This window comes from Chiloscyllium plagiosum, unplaced genomic scaffold (genome assembly GCF_037043375.1).
Source record: "Chiloscyllium plagiosum isolate Xiang-an unplaced genomic scaffold, Cpla_swu_hap1 HiC_scaffold_19, whole genome shotgun sequence".
Lineage (NCBI taxonomy): Eukaryota > Metazoa > Chordata > Chondrichthyes > Orectolobiformes > Hemiscylliidae > Chiloscyllium > Chiloscyllium plagiosum.
The window spans coordinates 62,989,956-63,014,796 of record NW_028270157.1 but is presented as its reverse complement, the minus strand read 5'-3'; the positions used below and the strand labels follow the sequence as shown (position 1 = coordinate 63,014,796).

The 24,841-nt window shown below is 43.3% G+C and overlaps 1 protein-coding gene and 1 long non-coding RNA gene across 9 annotated transcripts in view; one reads left to right on the top strand and one right to left on the bottom strand.

Moving 5' to 3' along the window:
• Window positions 1-24,841, top strand: part of LOC122559499 (contactin-1) — a 771,145-nt gene that overhangs the window by 596,167 nt on the left and 150,137 nt on the right. For all 8 annotated transcript variants that reach the window (XM_087997462.1, XM_087997461.1, XM_043709043.2 and 5 more), the window contains one exon: window positions 21,589-21,692. In XM_087997462.1, coding sequence (XP_087853588.1) covers window positions 21,589-21,692 — 104 coding nt within the window. The remainder of the gene's footprint in view (window positions 1-21,588; window positions 21,693-24,841) is intronic.
• LOC148146796 (uncharacterized) lies at window positions 1,875-24,464 on the bottom strand. The gene is made up of 3 exons (XR_015760494.1): window positions 24,337-24,464; window positions 12,628-12,787; window positions 1,875-2,360 (listed from the first exon to the last, which is right to left on the bottom strand). It is a non-coding gene; the product is annotated as an uncharacterized LOC148146796 (long non-coding RNA).

The window sequence follows — 24,841 nt, the reverse complement described above, 5'->3', positions numbered from 1 at the left end:
CAGCTTTGTACCTCTTTTTAAATCTCTCTCTTAAAAGATAGCAAGACAAAATACATTTCTTAAAGCCATTGTACCATTATACTGCCAGTCCAGTGACTGTGCCCCCCAACACCCCCCTCCCCCAGTCACTGTCAGAGGAGAGTGCCATCTAATGTGGCTGCTTCTGCATTTCTCTTGCGTTGGCTAAACAGATGGCGATAGAGAAGAAAGTTGGGATAATTGATGTCCCAAGGAGGTCAGGACCTGGGACAGAAAGCCAAATCCAGGACACTTCCAGAATATCCAAGACAGGGAGTGCACCCTGGTTGAGGTTGGCAAATGGGTGCTGTGCAAAATCATTCCTCTCGTGTATTCCCTGAGAACGTTGGATTCTAGAATACTGATGACAGTTCCGTGATGTATACGCATATAAAGAATGGGGTTGCAATTTCACAAAAGGCAAATAGTGGGCATTATCCCCCCACTGTACTTTGCTTTAGAAACAAGTTAATCAAATTCAACTCAGATCCCTAAAGAGCATCTTCCAAACCATCTAGAACGACAAGGGCAGCAGGTAAGTGGGTACAGTCACCAACCGCGACTGTATGTATCCAGGCTAGAGCAGGTAATACTTGCAAGACCTCCAAATTTGACTTCAGTAGTTGTTTAAGGGAGGTCACTGATATCTGTATGAATAAGGAGTCACTGATGTCTGTATGAATAAGGAGCTAACACCGTTTCAGTTTCTCTTTGCAGAGCAGCAGCAGGTGAAGTGAGCCTGCTGCTGGGTGAGGAATGTTTGTTCCTGTCCCCATGATGTAAAGTGCCATTGACTGCACACAAAATGATGCCCCTTGTCAAATCATTGCTTGACGAGAAGAGACTCTCCTCCTTAGACATGCAGTCGGTCTTTGATCCTGCACTCCTTTGTGCCAGTATGAGAAACCAGACAGTGATTACTGGATGACAAGGGCTATCCATTGACCTGCTCGCTGATGAAACTGGTTCACAGTCCGAAAAGACATGAACGCCAAATGCATGCAGCCACGTGAATACAATTGAACAGATCAATGGGTACATCACTAATCCTTCCTCGGCCTGGACTATTCTGGAGAAACATGCAGAATGGGTCATGGTTTGTCCAGGTCTGCTGGATTCTGCAGAACCCTTCCCATCATGAGAGTGTCGTTCTTGGCACCAAGTACACAGCTGGCAGAGGAAGAGTTAAATGGGGGTGGGATGGGGAGAGTGCCTGTGTATGCTGCTTTTTCCTGTTCACGGATCAGAGCTGGGAACTGACAACCAGGGACTAAGCTGTCTCTCATCAACTGCATGATGTCAGGCATTGCAAGCCAAAATGTGATTTAGCCAGTGGTTGTGGAGCTGAGGCTGTTAGGTGGTCCACCTCAATTCTGGGCGACACCATGAACTGTGAATATTGTTCTTAACACCCCATGAAAGCTCAGTCTACGCCCCTGGTTTCTACCAGTTCCATTCCCCTTTATCCCTTGTTCCTACCCAGCTTCCATTCCCCTTTATCCCTTGTTCCTACCCAGCTTCCATTCCCCTTTATCCCTTGTTCCTACCCAGCTTCCATTCCCTTTATCCCTTGTTCCTACCCAGCTTCCATTCCCTTTATCCCTTGTTCCTACCCAGCTTCCATTCCCCTTTATCGATTGTTGATACTTTAACTGGCTTTCTCTTCGGGCCAACCTCAGAAACCATGCTTTTGGAATGACGTTAAAAAAAATAAACATTTGGTTGTCTGATCACGTTTCATTCAAACATACTTCAGACAAAATAAAACTCTGAATGAAAGTAAATACTCATAAAACTTTAAATCCTCCCAAGTCACCAGTCTGTATGAAAAAAAGCAAACTTCAGTTCATTTATCCCATCAGAGCCAAATAATCTTTTAATAACCCCTCAAAACTATCAAACTGTGAAAACCGACATCTGTTAAGATACAGCTGTTGAAACTCATCCAAGCATTCACAATAGTCCCAGTTATCAAAACAAGCCTTATGTTTACAGTGGAGTTTATTAAAACAACAGGAACAGATAACCTTTGTTTCCCTCAGCTACAGAATGGCTGCACTTTTTTTTCACAAAAGGAAAGCTATCGATTAGTTTCAATTTGTCCTGTTTCTTTGTGAGCAGAATGTACTTGGGCAATTTTCGACATTGCTGGGTGAGTCCAGTGTTGTAACTGTGGGGTGAACTTGGCGACAGGTGCAGCTAATCCAAAAGCACTGTCCACAGTAGCATGGCCAAAGTGTTGTCAGGGCATATGGCCTCTTCCATCTTCAGTGCCATCAGCCGTTTTGAGACATCACATGGTGTGTTCAGGAATGATGGTCTCCTAATCCGAAAAGAACTGCCTGTAAAATCAAATCTGAACGTTATTGCTCACATGTGAAACATACAGCATTGAACTCTGTTCCTGACTTCCCTCTGAATAACATGGGTGGTACTGAACAATCTGATGTCAGAAGTTCACTTGAGGTTGTGAATGGTGTCCTATGGCCTCCTCTCAAAGAAAACGTCTTGCCTCCAGTTTGGCTCAGAACAGACTAATCAACTTGCACATTCATATTCCCAGAGCCCTGCTCAATACCTGGATTGGAAAGTTTGAGTTATAAGGAGAGGCTGATTAGGCTGGGACATTTTTCCCTACAGTGTAGGAGTCTGAGGTGTGACCTTATAGACATCTATAAAACGATGAGAGACATAGAGAAGGTAGATAGCCAACAGCTTTCCCCCATGGTAGGCAATTCTAAAACGAGAAGGCATGGGTTTAAGGTGAGAGGGGAGAGATACAAAAGAGTCCAGAGGGGCAGTTTGTTCACACAGAGGGTGGTGAGTGTCTGGAAAGGTCTGCCAAAGGTAGTGGTGGAGGCAGGTACAATTTAGTCATTTAAGAAACATTTAGACAGCTCCACGGATGGGATAGGTATGGAAGAATGTGGACCAAACACAGGCAAATGTGAATAGATTAATTGTGATAACTCGGCAGCATGGACAGGTTGGGCCGAAGGGCCTGTTTCCATGTTGTAAATCTCTATGACTCTAAGTCACAAACTCAGCATGAAGCTCCTGCCTTGAACCATTCAGAATTGTCTACGCCTTCACAAATTCAAGGACTGGGAAGGTCTATCCTCTCATTAGAGCCATGACAGGAATGCTGCAGGGAATGCAACTTGCCTGTTCAAATAGATTATCATTAGTGATGTAGATTTTGATTTGATTATGAATCTGTCCTCTACAAAGTGATGAGTTTCCAATCTGAAAGACAAATTTGCTTCCTCCCATCTTTTTTCTCTTATTTACTGTTGACACTGACTAGCTTATGTGTAAGCAGTAGATTTATTTTGTATATAACTTGTATGGTTATACATTTTGTTAAATGTGTTGTTCTTGACTTCTTAGAGGTTTTGGATTTCTGGTTAAATTGTGTCATTGGGGAACAGAACCAATCATGTCAACACTCAGAAATCCTGTGATTTTTCTTGGAAGAATTTAGTTTAAATTCTTTTTAAAACTCATTATAGCAAACAGATTTCTGCTCTCCCCTGAATTATATCATTATAATACTGATATATTCCATCCACATGTCTTGTACTTATGGAGAATTCTCCAAAACAGTGTGTTTTTTTTCTCAGCTAAACGCTGGTTAGCAGTCAACTAGCCAATTATCACCACAATCTATTATTTGCGTTAAAATGTTGAAAAGTGTTTTTTTTTGTTTGCAACATAAGCGAACCTTTGTATTCTTAATGCTTACTGCCAATCGAAAAGACACCATCTGATAAAACTTGAATTCTGTGGTCACAAATCTAACAGATTCAATGTTTTCTAACATATTGACCTCAATATAGTGGTCTCTAGACCAGCATGCATCAACCTTATGCCGTTTTACAGCCGCAGCTACCATGGCTTATGAGTGTTCTATCTTGGACGCACAGTACATTTAATTAGCATATTAAAACAATAAGAAATAGGAACCAAGAGGAGGTCATTTTTGGCCTCTCAAGCTTGCTGTGCCATTCAGTAGGTCATGGCTAATCCAATATTCCTCATATTCACTTTCCTGCATTTTCCTGTAATCCTTGATTCCCCTGCTGATCAGGAATCTTTGCTTCAATAAGGGGACCAGAATTGTTCACAGTATTCCTGTAGGCTGTTTATATCCCTCTCGCATCTTGCCTTTCCACCTATTCAGGGAACTCTGTGGAGAAATTGGGAACTTTGTCAGGGAACCTAGGCTAATTCTGACTTCAGACGGGCCACTCCTATTCTTGCAGTAGTCAGAGGGCTCACTCAATTCTCTTGAGGTTTCTCACTCTATTTAGTCCCCTGGTTTGATCACAGTTGAAGCCCCTCGTAACCTCAAACTGCAATCTGCTTCCTTCCTAATGTGGGAGACTGTCCCCCAGCATTCAGAGTGACCTGCTTTTCCTGCCCTTGTTTATTGATCTTGGCCGCCAACCAGTTTGCCAGTCAGGCCAGGTCCTAGGCAGGAAGGAAAGGAAATGTTCTAATGAAGTCCTGACATCAAATTCGGAAGGATTGTCTTGTTCCTGGCCTTTCTGCATCTTCTACTATTGCCTCACTGCCCCCAACCCTTCTATTAGAACTGGAGACATTGTGTCAGGGACCAGATATTTCTCTAGTCTTCCGTTTCTGTTGGTACAGTTTTTTCTAGTAGAGGTGGAGACCCCAACTGATTAAGTTCAGCAGCATGTTAGAGCAGACTTTTCTCTGTAATGTGGATTGGGAAGTTTGCGTAGCCTTTTTTGCAGTCGCCTGTTTAATGTGTTTGATGTTCAGTCGTGGAAGAACAGGCTGAATGCTGACTTTGCAACTTGAGTAGGTGCAGGGTGGGAGCAGAGCCAACACAAGCCCCTTAAAACTCAGAGCTTGAGCCAACAGTGGGAAACAGTAGAGACACCAGGAGCTGTTGCATGAGCGTTTTGAAACAGGAGGAGATTCGAGTGCAATCAGTCAGAGACCAAAGGGACAGGAGCTGCGATATGATGCACCACGACAAATTATGGTACAGCTTGTGCTTGTATGGGCTCTGGAACAATAAATATATCACATTATGAATTACCTTTAAAAGGCAGTGGTTATCTTTATAACTGGAGATTGGCAGTTCAGGTTAGATGTCAGGGGAAGATGATGGTGTCGAGTTAATGTCACAGGATTAGTCATCTGTAGGCCCGAGTTACTGCTCTGGGCACATGGGTTCAAAACCTACTCAGGCACCTGGCAGATTCAATTCATCTGAAAGTGAAAACTCATCTCAGTAACGGTGATGATGAAAATATCGTTGGTTATCAGGAAAACCTAGCTGGTTCTTTAATGTCCTTTGGGGAAGGATATCTGCTGACCTTAACTGGTCTGATCTACATGTGACTCCAGACCCACAGCAGTGTGGTTGACTCTTGACTGCCCCCTAAAATGTCCAAGCATGCCACTCAGTTTAAGAAGGATCAACGAGCAGCAGCAAATGTTATCCTCCCCAGTCATGCCCAAATCCCACTAAGGGATAAATCTATGATTCCAAGAGGCCAAGGTTATTGTTCATAGAAAATAAACAGTGAGCAGTGCATGTGATTGGATGAGCTTCATGATATGACTGTGAGGTAAAGCATCACCTATTTGTGCTGGAAATGTGTTGCTGGAAAAGCGCAGCAGGTCAGGTAGCATCCAGGGAACAGGAGAATCGACGTTTCGGGCATAAGCCCTTCTTCAGGAATGAGGAAAGTTTGTCCAGCAGGCTAAGATAAAAGGTAGGGAGGAGGGACTTGGGGGAGGGGCGTCGGAAATGAGTTAGGTGGAAAGAGGTCAAGGTGAGGGTGATAGGTCAGACTGGGGTGGGGGCGGAGAGGTCGGGAAGAAGATTTCAGGTTAGGAAGGCGGTGCTGAATTTGATGGATTTGACTGAGACAGGGTGGGGGGAGGGGAAATGAGGAAACTGGTGAAATCCGAGTTCATCCCATGTGGTTGGAGGGTTCCTAGCCGGAAGATGAGGCGTTCTTCCTCCAACCGTCGTTTTGTTGTGGTCTGACGATGGAGGAGTCCAAAGACCTGCATATCCTTGGTGGAGTGGGAGGGGGAATTGAAATGTTGAGCTACAGGGTGGTTGGGTTGGTTGGTCCGGGTGTCCCAGAGGTGTTCTCTGAAACGCTCCGCAAGTAGCCGGCCTGTCTCCCCAATATAGAGGAGGCCACATCGGGTGCAGAGGATGCAATAGATGATATGTGTGGAGGTGCAGGTGAATCTGTGGCGGATATGGAAGTTTCTTTTGGGGCCTTGGAGGGAGGTGAGGGGGGAGGTGTGGGCGCAAGTCTTGCACCTCCTGCGGTTGCAGGGGAAGGTGCTGGGAGTGGAGGTTGGGTTGGTGGGGGGTGTGGATCTGACGAGTGAGTCACGGAGGGAGTGGTCTTTACGGAATGCTGATAGGGGAGGGGAGGGAAATATATCCTTGGTGGTGGGGTCCGTTTGGAGGTAGCGGAAATGACGGCGGATGATGCGCTGTACATGGAGATTGGTGGGGTGGTAGGTGAGGACCAGTGGGGTTCTGTCCTGGTGGCGGTTGGAGGGGCGGGGTTCAAGGGCGGAGGAGCGGGATGTGGAAGAGATGCGGTGGAGGGCTTCGTCGACCACGTCGGGGGGGAAATTGCGGTCCTTGAAGAAGGAGGCTATCTGGATTGTGCGTTTTTGGAACTGGTCCTCCTGGGAGCAGATGCGGCGGAGTCGAAGGAATTGGGAGAATGGGATGGCGTTTTTACAGGGGGCATGATGGGAGGAGGTGTAGTCCAGGTAGCTGTGGGAGTCGGTCGGTTTGTAGTAGATGTCCCTGTTGATTCGGTCGCCTGAGATAGAAATAGAAAGGTCGAGGAAGGGGAGGGAGGAATCTGAGACTGTCCAGGTGAATTTGAGGTCGGGGTGGAAGGTGTTGGTGAAGTGGATGAACTGTTCAACCTCCTCGTGGGAGCACGTGGCGGCGCCGATACAGTCATCGATGTAGCGGAGGAAAAGGTGGGGGGTGGGGCCAGTGTAGTTGCGGAAGATGGATTGTTCCACATATCCTACGAAGAAGCAGGCATAGCTGGGGCCCATGCGGGTGCCCATGGCTACTCCTTTCGTTTGGAGGAAGTGGGAGGATTGGAAAGAGAAGTTGTTCAGGGTGAGGACCAGTTCAGTCAGTCGAAGGAGGGTGTCAGTGGAAGGGGTCAGTCGAAGGAGGGTGTCAATGGAAGGGGTCAGTCGAAGGAGGGTGTCAGTGGAAGGGGTCAGTCAAAGGAGGGTGTCAGTGGAAGGGGTCAGTCGAAGGAGGGTGTCAGTGGAAGGGCACCTTCCCCTGCAACCGCAGGAGGTGCAAGACTTGCGCCCACACCTCCCCTCTCACCTCCCTCCAAGGCCCCAAAGGAAACTTCCATATCGCCACAGATTCACCTGCACCTCCACACATATCATCTATTGCATCCTCTGCACCCGATGTGGCCTCCTCTATATTGGGGAGACAGGCCGGCTACTTGCGGAGCGTTTCAGAGAACACCTCTGGGACACCCGGACCAACCAACCCAACCACCCTGTAGCTCAACATTTCAATTCCCCCTCCCACTCCACCAAGGATATGCAGGTCTTTGGACTCCTCCATCGTCAGACCACAACAAAACGACGGTTGGAGGAAGAACGCCTCATCTTCCGGCTAGGAACCCTCCAACCACAAGGGATGAACTCGGATTTCACCTGTTTCCTCATTTCCCCTCCCCCCACCCTGTCTCAGTCAAATCCATCAAATTCAGCACCGCCTTCCTAACCTGAAATCTTCTTCCCGACCTCTCCGCCCCCACCCCAGTCTGACCTATCACCCTCACCTTGACCTCTTTCCACCTATCACATTTCCGACGCCCCTCCCCCAAGTCCCTCCTCCCTACCTTTTATCTTAGCCTGCTGGACAAACTTTCCTCATTCCTGATGAAGGGCTTATGCCCGAAACGTCGATTCTCCTGTTCCCTGGATGCTGCCTGACCTGCTGCGCTTTTCCAGCAACACATTTCCAGCTCTGATCTCCAGCATCTGCAGACCTCACTTTCTCCTCACCTATTTGTGGTGTCAGGACTAAGAGGAATATGGCTGTCGATCAGTTTGGGATGTTCAGATTATGAGAGCCCCTGGAAACAAGTCAGATTGCTAACGATGGGCTGCATTTTACAGCCAGTCCATAGCTGGCAATTGAAAGGAAGACACCACAGTGAATTCTGTGGTAACAAACCGAAATAGATGCAATATTTTCTAACATATTGGCCTCAATATAATGGCCTCTGGACCAGCATGCGCCATCCTTATGCGGTTTTACAGCTGCAGCTAACATGGCTTCTAAGAGTGTTCCATGGTTGGGGTGGGAAGGGGCTTGGTGGCCATAAAATAGAACGGATGGATAGTTCACTGCTTTTCCACCCAGCCCCAGATGTTCCCCATAACAAATTGGGTGGGCAATGCAGCGAAGACTTACGTGACAAGTAAGGGCCCGATTCTGCCTCCATTGCAATCACAGAGTGAATGATGGAAGGTGGAGGAGAGTGGACAGGCTGCTTTTTCATCAACTCCAGTGAAAGAGCAGGGAGGTTTCTCCTTAAGGGTGTGCCTTGTCCACTTCGGGACGCATGCCACTGTGCCTCCTCTCCCCTCTCATGGTGATATCGTGTACTGGAGAAAGAGTTGAGGGGAGGGACCCAAGTTGCACTAAACCAAGGGATGTTCTATGTAATCCACCAAGAGTTCAGCGTCACTAAGGCCCATGAGGGTACCCATGGTCGCACCTTTGACCTGAAGAAAGTGACAGGAGTTAAAGGAGAAGTTGTTGAGGAACACAGGAGTTCTGAATAAGAATGAAAGTGAAAAGTGAGAGATAACATTGAGGAGTTTTTTGCTCTGAGACTTTTCCATTTAAGAACTTAGTCTTTTTGGCTTCTGCATATTCTGAATAAGCATCAGGACAGGGTGCAGACTTAAAGGATGGCTCCCGTTACTTTGTGTAAGCAGTTTGTGTTGCATCCTTTTTGTTTTAAATTGGCAGAATTCACAGTTTAATCCAAGTCCAAACATAAAAGGGCAAGGAAAAAGTGCACATGAATTTGGATAAAGCCTTTGCCTGTTTGGCTGTCAACTCTACTTATATAAGCTTTGATATGTTCCAGCAGCATGGACAACTTTAAAAGTCATGTTCAAACTTGCTGAGCTGGCATCCTCTTGTGTTCTAGTTTAAATATGAGCAGTATGTGGACAATTTACTGTGTGTCTAAATATGTGCTGTTGCTCCTGGTGATTTTGAAATTATCCTGTTGCAAGGTGCTTGGTGTGGAAGTGAAACCATACAAAAAGCAGTTTGTAAGAAATCTCAGAATGCAAGCATTTATTGACTCTTATTTACTTATATAAGGAAGCTACTTATTTCAATAAGTAAATTTCTTTCTGTAACATGGGTGGAAAACTGTGCCCTTCTAATGTCCTCTTTGTTTAACTCATATAACTATAATCTGCATTTTTCTTCTTTTGCTAAATGTCTCCGCTGTAGCACTTTGTTCCATTTGAGAATGTCTGCTAAAATAATTTTCAGTCAGCATTTCTTCAAATTGGATGGCAGAACAGTGCTTCCAGAACTTGCAACATGTGTGTGATGAATGTTCATTTTTAATTCTTCGTACAATGTAAAGAGCTGATGTTTTTCCGTTTGCAGATTCTCTACTTAGTTGTATCTGCATTGGGCTCCCTTGACGTATTTGCATTGGACCCTATTACTACACACTAGACATCATGACAGAGTTCCCTGAAATAAAGTTCAAGAGCATAAGCTTTACCTTATTTTTGATGGATTTCCAAGAAAATGTTCAAATGTCCTTCACTTTCAATAAATGCTCCCTCAACATTTTCAAATGGGAATAATATTCCATTAGTTGGCTGGATTGCAGGAGAGTATGGGATTTGCAAACAGCAAGAATTGGTTTGCGATTTGGAGTGTTATCACACATTAAATTCCAACAGTTGTGCAGATTGGTGCAAAGGTAATGCTGTAGTCTGCGATCTTGATCCACTTCAGCAATCGGTGATCGGTTCAAGAATCCAAATGAGCTTGATGTTTCGATCTTTTACACAGACCTCTGCAAGAAGCATTGTTACATGTTTTTTTCAAAAATATTCTTGAGTATGTAATCATAATTTTGTGATATTTGTCATCCTCGTCATGTAATAAGTTAACCATCCAGTGCTAAACAATTGTTTGCAAAATATTTGTTTGGGAATTTTAGATTGTTCTGCTCTTTCCTTTGCTGTTAATTTTTTTGTTTCTATTGACTTCTCTGGTTTATCCACCGTTCTCGTGTTCTTTATTGTTCCTCTTGAATATTGTATCCACCCAGTATTTCTCATATTCCGTTATTTCAGGCAGTCAACTCCAAACACTTTGTTTACATAAACATAAACACCAAAATGTGGAAAGGAAGTGTGATGTGGTAAAGGAAGGACACATCAAATGCTATCTTTTATGTGGCTTTATGCAAATCTATAATCTGTTATGTATTACAATCACTGACTGCATCATGAGTTTTTATTTGAAAATGAATCACAAGGTCCCGTGACCTATCTTGCAAACTGGATTCTTCGGCCTGGATTTTTGCTGAGTCCTGCTTGAGATGTCTGAACCCACTGCTGGCACTTGCCCGTTAAAAGGTTGCGGCTGGTTTTGAGTTTGGACACTGCTCCTGGTCACTCAGGTGGCTCCACCACAAAGGTGGCTTCATTGCAAAGACAGGCTAGGCTTACGCATCCACAATTTTCATGGGGTCAGGCCAGCCCTTTAAAGTGTCAGGGCAGAGGTGTTAAGAACCACAGTCTGCACGAGGACACCGTTTGGAAGCTAGGTTCAAAATATCCTCCTCATGCATCCCATCCCACACTATGCAGGTCCTCCTGCTCCTACGATGCCACTTCAATCCCCATTCAGCCCACTATACACTGCATTGTAATGATGAACCCTATAATGATAGTTGAATGTTCAAAAAATCCTTTTTAAACAAAGTCATTTATTGATGACTTACCTTTTTTTTAAACTGCTTTTTACATCAGCCAAATAATCATCTAGACCTTTAAAATTTTCAACAACTGAAACTGCAAAGTACTTGAAGCCTCTTAACCTTAAACATTATGAAATTGACAGTGATCAACCAGAACTGTCAGTCAAGAAGGGACTTAGCAGTTTCAAGTCACCAAAGAAAACCGGGCTTTTAATCCTGGGTCCTGGGGATTGGATGGGGGCTCTCAGTTGTACAGAAAGTGTAAGGTCAACCACCCAACAGCAAGATGAAAGCTGGGAAATGAGTTGGTGGTGGATTAAGTTAAGATCCTAGTCCCTAACATGAAGGAGCAGCGTTCCAAACGCTGGTGCTTCCAAATAAACCTGTTGAACTATAACCTGGTGTTGTGTGATTTTTAGTAAAGTGAAAAGAATGTCTTTTTAATGTATATGCATGTTATGCATACTTATTACTATACTCTGACATCAGATTAAGTGATAATTTTGTAATTAAGTTAGCACTATCTGACTTATGACTGGTTAAAGGTGGCATACAGCAGGCGAGAGTATGAATTTGAAGAGTGTAGGAGCTGCTTTTCCTGCATACGGAATTTTGTTGGGCTCCACGGAGAGGAGGTTGAGCTGTTGAATTGAGGACAGATTAAATCTGCCCAGGGTTACAGATTTGGCTGGTTTTTGGGAAGGAGGGAGAGGGGCAGCAGCTCATAGATCCCATTGTGGCAGTGGGGAGGGCTGGAAAGTGTGTCTCAGTTCAGAATCCTCTTGGCAGACAGACAGAATGATACCCGGTTCACAGGGTCCTGGTGCTGTTTGAATGTGGCACATCGCCAAGTCCTTTGACTGTGCATAGCTAACTGGCTAGCTGCCCCCTGATTGCGTGTGGTAACTGGCCTACCTCCAAATGGAATTCCTGGGACATTGCACCAGGGTTTGACCTAGTCAAGTGCAGCAGCTTCCAGAATCAGAGGTAAGTGAGAAGCTCCTGGTCAAACAATCAAGTGATTTTGGTGATAGATTTCTAAGGCTTTATTCACTTGCTCTATTGACAAACATGGATCCCCACCTTCTAGGTAGGGTCAAACCAGTTAAGTTCTAACACTTGATTTATTTGGTAGTAGTTTGCCTCTGAGTCAATAATTTGTAGATTGAGGGCCACTTTAGAGTGTTGAGCGCTCAATCGAAGGGAGTGTTTTATTGTGGGATTTCAGGGTGTGCTGCACCTTCGGAGGTGCCTGAGACATAGTGCACTGGCCACTCAAACAAATTCATGGCTGTCCCTTCTAGAGAGGTGAGGGGAGTTCTCTCTGTATTTTGGCTTGCATTTAAACACTCAAACCTCTGCAAATTAAATTGTTGCACACATTGTTTCAATGTAAATGATGTCATATGCATTCCTTACCTCTTGCAGCACTTCCTACAATAAAGAATTAGATTGCTGCCTGCTTCCATGCAATATGACTCCATGATTTCAAGCCTGCTCACTTTCAAATTAGATAATAATTAGCTGTAGTTTTCTCTGATACAACCATTCTTAGTTTACTTACTGTGAATGAGATGATTTGCACGCGAACTCCAAACTGCCTTGTCAGACCATCCTTTCCCCGTACTTCCTCAAAGTCCATCTGTAATCTCACATATGTTCGCTGACTTTGTACATTATTTCTTCCTGTACCTTGCGACCCTTTCATCTTATAATGCTTTGATCTATGATTACAATAATTCACCCAATTATGGTTTGTCAAAAACATTCCTCTAATCTTGTTGCTCACTTTTGTTTGAGTGTGGTTTGGAGTGCCAGTATTGTTAATGGTCCTTTCTCTTCAATTACCGTCTTTGTCATTACCCCTGTCCTAAAACAAAAATGCTTCATTCTATCCTCCCTGCAAACTACAGTATCTCTGACCTCCCTTACCTTTCCAGTGTCCTTGAATGTATTGTTGCCCCCAAATCCTTTTGTGGAGGGGTGGGTGGGATTTTTCCGATGGACGTATTTGCTGCCCTGCTACTGAAAGGGTAGGGTTCAAAAGGGGAAATATGCACAATGTATTTTAATAGTTTAAAAACAGGTGTAATAACAGCAGCTTTGATTTTGTTTTCTTCACACCCATAATCTGGGAACAACTATTTATGGCCATGATACATACTTCTTCATTCATATACATTGGCGAAGGAAAATACACAATTATTTTCCAGGAATTGGTCAGAAAGCATTTAATTGATGATCCTTGGGTGAAGCTGGTAGAGATAGGAACCTGCTTACTGCCGTATCAATTAAATATCTTGAGCCATTCAGTTCCATTTGGGCTGATCAGCTCGAGTCCATTTGCCCCGTTATTCCCTTGATATCATCACCCAACAAAAATCCATCAATCTTAATCTAGGAAGTTAAAATTGACCTAACACCCAAATGGATTAACAAGTTCCAGATTTCCACAAGCCTATGGATGAAAATGTACTTCCTGATTTCCTTGTTAAATGTTAAAATTGTACCTTTTGATCAGATTTTGCCAAGCAGTGAGAATGGTTTTATTCTATCAGATTCTGTAATTACTGGATACAATTCTATTATAGTCCCTGATAAACTCTAAATTTAAGTGACTCCAGAAGCAGTCTTCATCCATTTCCTCCTACATCTTACCAAAACACCTCACAACTTTGAGTGTAAAAGTTTATTTCCCTCTCACTATCTGGTCTTCCTCACTTACTGACAGTCTGTGTCTCAAAGAAATACTGACTTCCAGCTTTGCCATATATATCCTGTCTTAAGAAGTAAACATTAAGTTCGTAAGTAACAGAATTTGTGCAGTAATAGTCATTAAGCATGTAATGCGGCAAAGGGCAGTGGGAAGCCTACAAAGACAACTAAAAAAGAATAAAGAAGAAGAAGGTTAAATATGAGGGTAAGCTAGCCAATAATAAAAAGGAAGACATTTAGAGTTTCTTTAGATATGAAGGGTAAAAGAGAGGCAAAAGTGGAGATTTGGCCACTGGAAAATGATGCTGGAGAAGTAGTAATGGGGAACAAAGAAATGGCAGGAACTGAACAAGCACTTTGTATCAGTCTTCACAGTGGAAGACATGAGTAACATCCCAAAAATTCAAGGGAGTTGGGGGACAGACGCAAGTATGGTGGGCCATCACCAAGGACGAAGTGCTAGAAAAACCTAAAAGGGCTAAAGATGGATAAATCACCTGAACCAGATGGACTACACCGCACAGTATTGAAGATGGTAGCTGAAGAGATGGTGGAGGCGTTAGTGGTGATCTTTTAGGAATCACTAGAGTCAGGGAGGTTCCCAGAGGACTGGAAAATCGCTAATGTAAACCCCCCATTTAAGAAGGGAGTGAGGAAAAAGAAGGAAAATTACAGGTTGATTAGCCTGACCTTGGTCGTTGATAAGATTTTGGACTCTGTTGTGAAGGATGAAGTTTATGAATACTTGGAAGTGCATGGTAAAATAGGGCAAAGTCAACATGGTTTCATCAAGGGAAGGTCATGCCTGACAAATCTGTTAGAATTCTTTGAGGAGGTAATGAGCAGGTTAGACCAAGGAGACCCTATGGATGTTATCTACTTGGACTTCCAGAAGACCTTTGACAAGGTGCCACATAAGAGGCTTTTGAGTAAGATAAGAACCCAGGGTGTTACAGGTAAGGTACTACTTTAGGTCGAAGTATGGCTGTCTAGCAGAAAGCAGAGAGTGGGGATAAAAGGGTCCATCTCGGGATAGCAGCTGGTGACTAGTGGTGTTCTGCAAGGGTCAGTGTTGGGACCACAACTTTTCACTTTATACATTAAAGATCTAGATGAAGGAACTGAGGGAATTCTGGCTAATAATTACAGGTGATACAAAGATAGGTGGAAGGACAGGTAGCATTGATGTGGGGAGGCTGTAAAAGGATTTAGACAGTGGGCAAAAAAAATGGCAGATGAAATGCAATGTGGAAAAATGTGAGATCATGCACCTCGGTAGGAAGAATAGAGGCATAGACTATTCTGTAAATGGGGAGAAAATTCAGAAATCTGAAGTGCAAAGGGACTTGGGAGTCCTAGTCCAGGATTCTCTTAAGGTAAACTTGCAGGTTGAGTCCGTAGTTCGGAAGGCAAATGCAATGTTGGCATTTGTTTTGAGAGGACTTGAATATAAAAGCAGGGATGCAATTCTGAGGCCTTATAAGGCTCTGGTCAGACCACATTTGGAATATTGTGAGCAGTTTTGGGCCCTATACCTTAGGAAAGATGTAGTGGCTCTGGAACGGGTCCAGAGGAGGTTCACGAGAATGATCCCAAGAATGAAAAACTTAACATAGGAGGAATGTTTGAGGACTCCGGATCTATTTTCGATGGAGTTTAGAAGGGTGAGGGGGATCTAATTGAAACTTACAGAATACTGAAAAGCCTGGATAGAGTGGATTTTCGGAAAATGTTTCCATTAGCAGGAGAGACTAGGACCCGAGGGCACAGACTTAGAGTAAAGGGAAGACCCTTTATAATGGAGATAAGGAGAAATTTCTTCATCCAGACAGTGGTGAACCGATGGAGTTCACTGTCACAGAAGGCTGTGGAGACTATGGTCATTGAGTATATTTAAGACAGAGGTAGATAGGTTTGTGATTGTTAAGGGGATCAAAGGTTAAGGGGGGAAGGTGGGAGAATGGGGTTGAGAAACTTATCAGTTGAGAGTGTGGTGCTGGAAAAGCACAGCAGGTCAGGCAGCATCCGAGGAACAGGAAAATCAACATTTTGGGCAAAAGCCCTTCGTCAAGAATTTTGCCTGAAACATTGATGTTCCTGCTCCTCGGATGCTGCCTGGCCTGCTGCGCTTTTTCAGCACCACACTCTCGACTGTGAGCTCCAACATTTGCAGTCCTCACTTTCTCCTCCTTGAGAGACCTATCAGCCATGATTGAATGGTGGAGCAGATTCAATGGGCCGAATGGCCAAATAACTGCTCCTGTGTCTTATGGTCTAATTGACAAGATTCAGTGTATATTCATTGGTAGTTTACTTATGCCTCTCCATTTCAAAATCTTAAACCTATCCCAACTTAAAATTAATTCCAAATCTTACCTCAACAAAAGATTATAATGATTCAGTTGTTTTGAATTGGCTGAGAGCTCTGATATTAAATACTAATGATTGTACGTTAGTGAACCTCAAATTACTGCTTAAAATGCTAGAATGCCATGAAGTTAAAAGTCAACTGAACTTACTTGGTCTATAATTTGGACTATAATTTAGTGACCCTATTAATTATACGTGGTGTGCTATGTGGTAGTCCATCTGTGTATCCTCTGACTCATTATAAACAATAAGATTAGAAGATAATTATTTTTGTGTGTCTCATTCTACACTTCAAGTAAAGTGGGAGGACTCACACCTGAAATAGAACATTGTGTATTCATGTCCTGTTCAAGAGACTTGAACACAAGCTCTTGACTGATACTAGAAGGAGTGCAGTACTTTCAGAAGTATCATCTTTGGCTAAATTGCTGAACTGATGCCCAATTTGCCCAATAAAGATGGAAGTAGAAAATTCCACGGCATCTCTGATGAACAGTCAGCAAATTCTGACTCCTGCCCTGGTCGACATTCGCACGTCAACCAACATCGTTAAAAAAAAAACAGATTATTTGGTATTCTACCTCTTTCCTGTTGGTGCATCTTGGCTGTTTGCAAACTGCTGTTACATTTCCTGCATTGCAATAGTGAATACACTTCAGAAGTAATTACTTGGCTGTCAGGTGATTTGGGGTGTCCTGGGATGCTATGTAAATGCTGTTTCTTTGCTAATGGTAGCGTGATAAAGTCTGACGTGCTTTATGTGTCTTGATATTTTCAAGCCTAATCAAAAAAACGCTCATTCCACTGACTTGGCACAGGCTTTTCTTAGCTCTTTCCAAATCCCAGACCTACTTGCCACTTCTGAACTCCCTTTTTCTTGACATACATGTATTTAGCTCACATGGTCTCCTGCAGCTCAGAGCAACGTGCAAGTCGGCAATCCAAGGCCATTGGAAGTCTGTGCAGGTGCGATTAAATCTAGTGCCGACCAGATTTCCTATCTATTCCCCGAATTCCTTGTGTATTTTTTTTGTCAGAGCCTATGCTGAAACATGAATCTCTCAAGCAGTTTCAGATTTTTTTTTCTGTTATTGGCTTGTTATTGTTTGGCAAATGTAGTAAAAGAGTTGCTGTTAAAGTATAAAGAAACAGCAGGTTTTATAGTTCCAAATCCCAGTCCTCAGGGTGCTGACATATGTAAGAGTGTTGTTCCATGAGTGCTGGCAGTTCTTGTGTATGCAACATGACTGCCTACTTGTTTGAATCAAAGGAGAGAGAACAATGACAAGTTGGTTAACTATTGAGAGCCTTTGTGGTCTCCACTCACTTTTCTTGTACTAAGAGTACAACATATGGCAAAACATATCTCTTGATAATTTATGGACAGATTAGATTTCTAATTCCAATATGTGTTTTTTTTTCAAGAGAGGACGACTAGAGCCAGATAGAAAAACAAAATGACTGTGGATGCAAGTTCATTGGCTGGCTGGAGAGAGAGAGGCACACTGGAGTGTCACACCTATGAGGTGCCAAGGAAGCGTAGAGTTAAAATGGAGAAATGCATTGCAAACTGCTTGGGGGTTATCTCAGACAATGGACATGATAGGAGGAAAGACTCCTTTTCACAAGAATTCAGCTCGTGAGCTGGTTTGACCCTGGTGTTAGTGAGCTTAGCTACCCATGTGTATGACCTTGGATTTGAGTGCTAGTGCAATGCAAAGGGCACAATTGAAGAATAACAATTGTCACCCCAGTCTTACAATGAAAGGTTTTTCTCACTCTTAGTACTAGAAGCCAGCTCATCAGAAAAGTAGTTAAAATCAAACAGGAGGCAAGGATTTCAACTGAGCTGCAAAATGAAGAATCCTGGAATTGACTGTTCACTGTTTATTCTTCATGAATGGTCAGTCAGCGATCTGTATATCTTTTCACTTTTAACCTTTTTTATTCATTTCTCATTTTTTATAATTCATTCATGGGATGAGGGTGTCGCTGGCCAGGTTAGCATTTATTGCCCATCTCTAATTGCCCAGAGGGCAGGTAAAATTTAGCCACATTGCTGAGGGTCTGGAGTCACATGTAGGCCAGACCAGGTAAGGATGGCAGATTCCTTCCCTGAAGGACATGAGTGAACCAGATGGGTTTTTCCAACAAATGACAATGGATTCATGGTAATCATTAGACACTTAATTCCAGATTTTACTGAGTTCAAATTACACCATCTGCCATGGCAGGACAAAAACCCAGGTCCCCAGAACATTACTTAGATCTCTGGATTAACAGTCTCACAATAATGCCACTAGGCCATCACCTCCTCATTTCAAATCTATGTAAATGTGTGTTGTGTTATTATTTTTGCTTGTGCGAAGTAACTAGTAAACTCAGTCTTCTGTTAATGTAAGAATGACTGGTTGAATTGGCCCATTTTAAAATGTAAATTCACTTAGTCTCGGAGAGAGATATCCACAAGGGTGGGATCCTTTGTAAATTAACTTTGATGCAAGCAACTGAGAGTGTAGGTGAATAAAGAAGGGAATTCAGTTCATCCTGCCCCACCCAGGAACTTGACAAGATGGAGTATCTGCCTGCAACATTATAACTTGGGGTCTGACTGGAACATTACACTCTTAGCTGTGTAGGAAAGGCTTTGGTGAATCTAAAGATGGATTACTTGGCGCAGAATTCCAAGCCTCTGACCTGTTCTTGTAGTCACCATATTTATATGGCTAATCCAGTTCAGTTTCTGGTAAGTTTTACCCCTCAGCTTGGTGATAGTGAGACATTCAGTGATGGTAACACTATTGAATATTAAGGGGAGATGATTAGATTCTCTCTTGTTCAAAAGGTCACTGTAGTATGTAAAGAAAAGGTGGGAACTGCAGATGCTGGAGATCAGAGCTGAAAAATGTGTTGCTGGAAAAGCGCAGCAGGTCAGGCAGCTTCCAAGGAGCAGGAGAATCAACGTTTCAGGCATAAGCCCTTCTTCAGGAATGAGGAAGGTGTGCCAAGCAGGCTAAGATAAAAGGTAGGGAGGAGGGACTTGGGGGAGGGGCGTTGGGAATCCGAGAGGTGGAAGGAAGTTAAGGTGAGGGTGATAAGCTGGAAAGGGTGTGGGGGCAGAGAGGTCGGGAAGAAGATTGCAGGTCAAGAAGGCGGTGCTCTGATACAGTCATCGATGTAGCGGAGGAAAAGGTGGGGGGTGGTGCCAATGTAGCTGCGGAAGATGGACTGTTCCACATATCCGATGAAGAGGCAGGCATAGCTGGGGCCCATGCGGGTGCCCATGGCTACTCCTTTGGTTTGGAGGAAGTGGGAGGATTGGAAAGAGAAGTTGTTCAGAATGAGGACCAGTTCAGTCAGTCGAAGGAGGGTGTCAGTCGAAGGGTACTGGTTGGGTCGGCGGGAAAGGAAGAAGCGGAGGGCTTTGAGGCCTTCGTGATGGGGGATGGAGGTCTATAGGAGCTGGATGTCCATGGTGACCTTCGTGATGGGGGATGGAAGTGTACAGGGACTGGATGTCCATGGTGACTTTCGTGATGGGGGATGGAGGTGTACAGGGACTGGATGTCCATGGTGACTTTCGTGATGGGGGATGGAGTTGTATAGGGACTGGATGTCCACAGTGACCTTCGTGATGGGGGATGGACTTGACTTTCCCGTATCATCTCAAGGTTGGATGTTGTCCAGATCTTGCTGCACATGGGTACGGATTCTTCAATGTGTGAGGAACTGCAAATGGGATTGCATCTAATTATGAGAAAGTGCAGACTGCAAATGCTGGAGATGAGAGTAGAGAGTGTAGTGATGGAAAAGCACAGCAGGTCGGGCAGCATCTGGGGAGCAGGAGAATCGACGTTTCAGGCATAAGCCTGACCTGCTGTGCTTTTCCAGCATCACACTCTCGACACTGCATCTAATTATTGAGTACAACTCTTCAGTGCTATTGCTGAAATGTGGAGTCAGAGCTTATAGCCTTTGCAGTCTCCAGTGTCTTCAGTTGTCACCTGATGTCACCTGGACTGAATAGAAATGGCTGACAAACTGTTGTAATGCTGGCAATCTGAGGGAGAGGGCTGTTGGGTTCTAATGGGATACATAATTATGGTATGATATAATGTCATGTTGAGTTTAGGAATGTTGTATTTAAAATTGAAAATTGTAACTTAAACGCAAGTAATAAGGTTTAAAGGATGAGTTGATGAAGGTAGACTGGGCATTCGGATTCAAAGATATAATGGTATATCAGCAAGAATAAGTATTTGTAGAAATAATTCATTTAGAAATGTAATTCCTGAAAGGAATAAAAACTCAGAAGAAATGCTAAAACCTTGTAGCAAACTAAAGAAGTAGAGTATAATGTTGGATTTTTTAGAAAATATTCATTGTGTTGTCAAAAGGTTTGAGGATTTAGGTCTCTTAAAGATTGTGACAGCGGGACAGAATGCTCATGGAACTGAATACTATTTACAGTGTATATTAGTGACTTACAAAAATGAAAATCAAGGAAATGATATCTAAGTTTGCTAACAATACAAAGCAGACGCTGAGAGGAGAAGACCACATGGCTCTAAATGAAGATATTAATGAATGGGTAATAAGTTAACAGGTGGAGTACAATGTTAGAAAGTGTAAGGACATTTAGTTGCGTGGTAAGAATAGGTAAAAAAATAGTTGTAAAAGGTGTAAACCATTGCACTGGTGATAATCACAGATGATTTGAGTGTCCTAGTGCAATAAAAACAGAAAGTTTGCATTTAAGTACTGCACACATTTCGGAAAGCAAATGCTATGCTGGCATTTAGTGCAGATTATTGGAGTTATAGGACTAGGGAACTCTTTTGACAATTGTAAAGGACTTTAGTGTGACCACACCTGGAAGCAGTTTTGGCATTTGAATCTGAGGAGAGATATATACTTGCCTTGGAGGTTATTTAATCAATTATAAAAGACCCTGTGGCTGGAGCATTAGGGAAGCTGCCATTCGTTGCTTTGTGGAGTAGAAAGCCACTGAATAAAACTAGGTACAGAACCTTGCAATGTTTTCATATATTCTCCCAGTAGAGTCTCATTGCATATCTTCTTCATTAAGCCCACAGTTCGTTTCAGTTAACCTGAGTGAGCTTTCAAAAAGAATATGAATGATTTATCATTTGAAGACACACTGCGGTTCACTGTCAGTGTTGTCCTGGTGGGGGTGATTCGATAGTAAGATTACTGACAAGATGGCGTGCACAAGCCCCACCAGGAAAAGGTGGAAGAACTCTGAAGCATCCATGTCTAAAATGTTAGCTTTACCCCTCTCTCCACAATGCTGCCAGACCTGCTGTGTTTCTCCAGCACTGTCTGTGTTTGCTACTGAAGGCATGTCAGTCTAAGATATGATTATGTGCAATCTTCTTTAACTGCAGCAAAGTCATCCGGTATTTTATTCTGTTTCTAGAGCCTAGTGAAGCTCCTTCACAAGTGACTGCCAGGAGTCTCTCATCTTCTGAAATTGAAGTGATATGGTCACCAGTATCCGAACCATCAGTTGAAGGCTACGAGGTAAGTTGCACTCTGCTGTCATGGGATTAAGATGTATGTATAAAGATGCAATGCTGTAATTTATGTTTAAGCTGAAGATGAAAGTAACAACTGAATAACGAGTTGCAACAACAGGACTATCTGACTCTAGCATGGGGTATATTAACAATGAAGTTATCACTGCATCACTTGTGTCTATTGAATGTCAGCCATGCTCTCCTTGGCTAAAAACACTAGGCAGCCAAGAGGCTTCATATAGACTGGGGTCAGACCTCTTGCTTGTTTAACTACATTCATAAACACAAGATGATCTGTTCAGTTCTTGTACTGATAAAGCACTTGACAATGGAATCTATGAAAGGGCAGTTTGCCAAGCAACCTGCTTGGTCTGTGCCATGTGCTCCATGTTAAACATTTCTCCCAGCCACTACATCATGGTTGTAGGGTGTAGTATTTGCTGTGGCATTGTAGCATCTTACCAGAGCTTCCTCAGCAAGCTCTTTCAAATCCACGACCTTCACCACCCAGAAGGATAAGGGCAGCAAATGCGTGGGAGCACCATCACCTCCAATATACCTTTCAAGTCACGTGCCACCCCGGCCTGGGTATGTTTGGCTGTTGCTTCACTAGCTGGGACAATTTTAGAATATCCTTGCTCACAGCACTTGGGGAGGCACCTTGACCAGGGTAACAGTACTTTAACAAAGACAGAAAGAAAGCAGAACTTTCCAGAACTAAATTTCATCATCCCTAGTTTAGTACTTTTGAAGTGCCGTCACTGTTGTAATATAGGAAATGGGGTAACCAGTTTTACACAGCAAGATCCAGCAAGTAATAACGTGATAATGATCAGATGATCTGTTTTGAATGATGTTGATTTGACGCATAAATATTGCACAGGGCCTGGGAAGTAACTCCCCTACTGTTGGTTGAAATAATGCCATGCAATCTTTTATCTCTACTTGAATTAGCAGACAGAAACTGGATTTACAATCTCATTTGAGAGACAGTGAGTCTGATCACAGTTGTTGGTAAGATTTTAGAGTCCATTGTTAAAAGTGAGATTATGGAATACTTAGAAGTGAAATAGGGCTGAGTCAGCACGGCTTCATCAAGGGGAGATCATGCCTGACAAATCTGTTAAAATTCTTTGAGGTGGTAACAAACAAGTTTGATGCAGAGAGCCAGTGGACAAGTTCTGTTTGGGTTTCCAGAAAGCCTTTGACAAGTCGCCCTACAGGATGCTGGTAAATAAGATACGAGCCCATAGTGTTAGGGGCAAGGGAGAGGCATCGATAGGGGATTGGCAGAAGGCAGAGAACGGGCATAAAGGGGTCTTTGCCAGGATGGCAGCCGGTGACTAGTCAAATTCCACAGGGGTCAGTATTGGGACCACAACTATTCACGTTATACATTAACAATATGGACGATGGAACTGAGGCCATTGTTGCTAATTTTGCAGAAGACACAAAGATTGGTGGAGGGATGGATAGTGTTAAGGAAGCAAGGAGATGCAGAAGGATTTTGACAGGTTAGGAGAGTGGGCAAAGAAGTGGCAGATGGAATGCCATATGGGAAAGTATGAGGTTATGTACTGTGGTAGGAAGGACAGAAGTGTAGACTATTTTCTAAGTGGAGGCAGGCTTTGGAAATCAGAAGGAAAGAGGACTTAGGAGTCCTAATTCAGGTTTCTCTGAAACAAGTTAAGTTTCATTTAGCAGTTAGGAAAGCCAAATCAATATTAACATTAATTAGAATACAACAGACAGAATGTACAGCTGATGCTGTATAAGGCTGTGGTCAGACCACATTTGCAACATTGTGAGCAGTTTTAGGCCCCATATGTAAGGAAGGATGTGCTGGTTTTGGAAGGGGTCCAGAGCAGGTTTACAAGAATGATCCCAGGGATGAAGGGCTTGTCATATGAGGAGCGGTTGAGGATTCTGGATCCGTACTTGAAGTTTAGAAGGATGAGGGGGGGGTGATTCTGATTGAAACTTACAGAATACGGAAAGGCCGGGATACAGTAGATATGGAGAAAATGTTTCTACTGGTAGGAGAGTCTAGGACCCAAGGGAACAGCCTCAGAATGAAGGAACGGCCCTTTAGAATGGAGATGAGGAGGAATTTCTTCAGCCAGAGGGTGGTGACTCTATGAAACCTATTGCCACAGAAGGCTGTGGAGGCCAAATCAATGAGTGTTTTTAAGACAGTTATAAACAGGCTCTTGAATAACAAGAGAGTCAAGGGTTATGAGATGCTGGCAGAGGGATGGGGTTGATAAACCTTACAGCCATGATTGATGGAGAAGACTTGATGGCCAAATGGCCTAATTCTGCTTCTATATTTTATACATCTGCATAATTATCATACCGACAATAGAACAGTACACCCGAGCACATATTGGAGTATCACTCTATATTATGTGCCCACGTCAGTCTGGTGGGAATTATTTTTATCAGAGCACCAAAGTGGCAGTTGTGCTCAATTGGTATTCGTGAGTTAGGCTGTAGGCTCAAACCCATGCTCATCATATGTGATGGCCAATTTGTTGCAAATTGCCACTCTGCTGAATTGGGGAATTTAATCCAAGTGGACCTAATGAAGAGAATATAGCATCAGCTGGAAGTATTTCAGTTATTTAAAAAAAACCCAACTGATTTACCTGCTGCTGATGAATTACATACTTGAAACCTGGAAGTATAAGCCAAGTAGCTCTTCATGTGTCAACATCTTACTTCCTGGAGAGGAAACCTCAAAACTATTTCATCTCAAGTCACCATCCTTTGCTCAGTCTTTGTAGCTCGGCTCTCTGAAGCATTAGCAATTTCTTTTGGTCCTTCAGCTCAATAAAGTGGACTCGGATTCCCTGACTCATGTCCCTACTTCCAGTTAATTTTATGACATCCCATCCGCCTTTTCCATATGGTTCAGGTAAATGCTAAGGGCAAAAATTGAATTGTTTCAAAAGAACAGTGAGGAAATTTCCATATCTCTCTCTGAACCATCGAAGTGAAGTCAAATGGTCGTGCTTCTCATTGTTTGGATCTTACTTTGCATAAAGTAACCATTAGGAATACCTATAAAACGGAATCACTGCAATTCAAGTTATTTGTAATTTGTTATCTGTGAAGCACTTTGAAATTTCTCAACGATATAGTGCAACATTA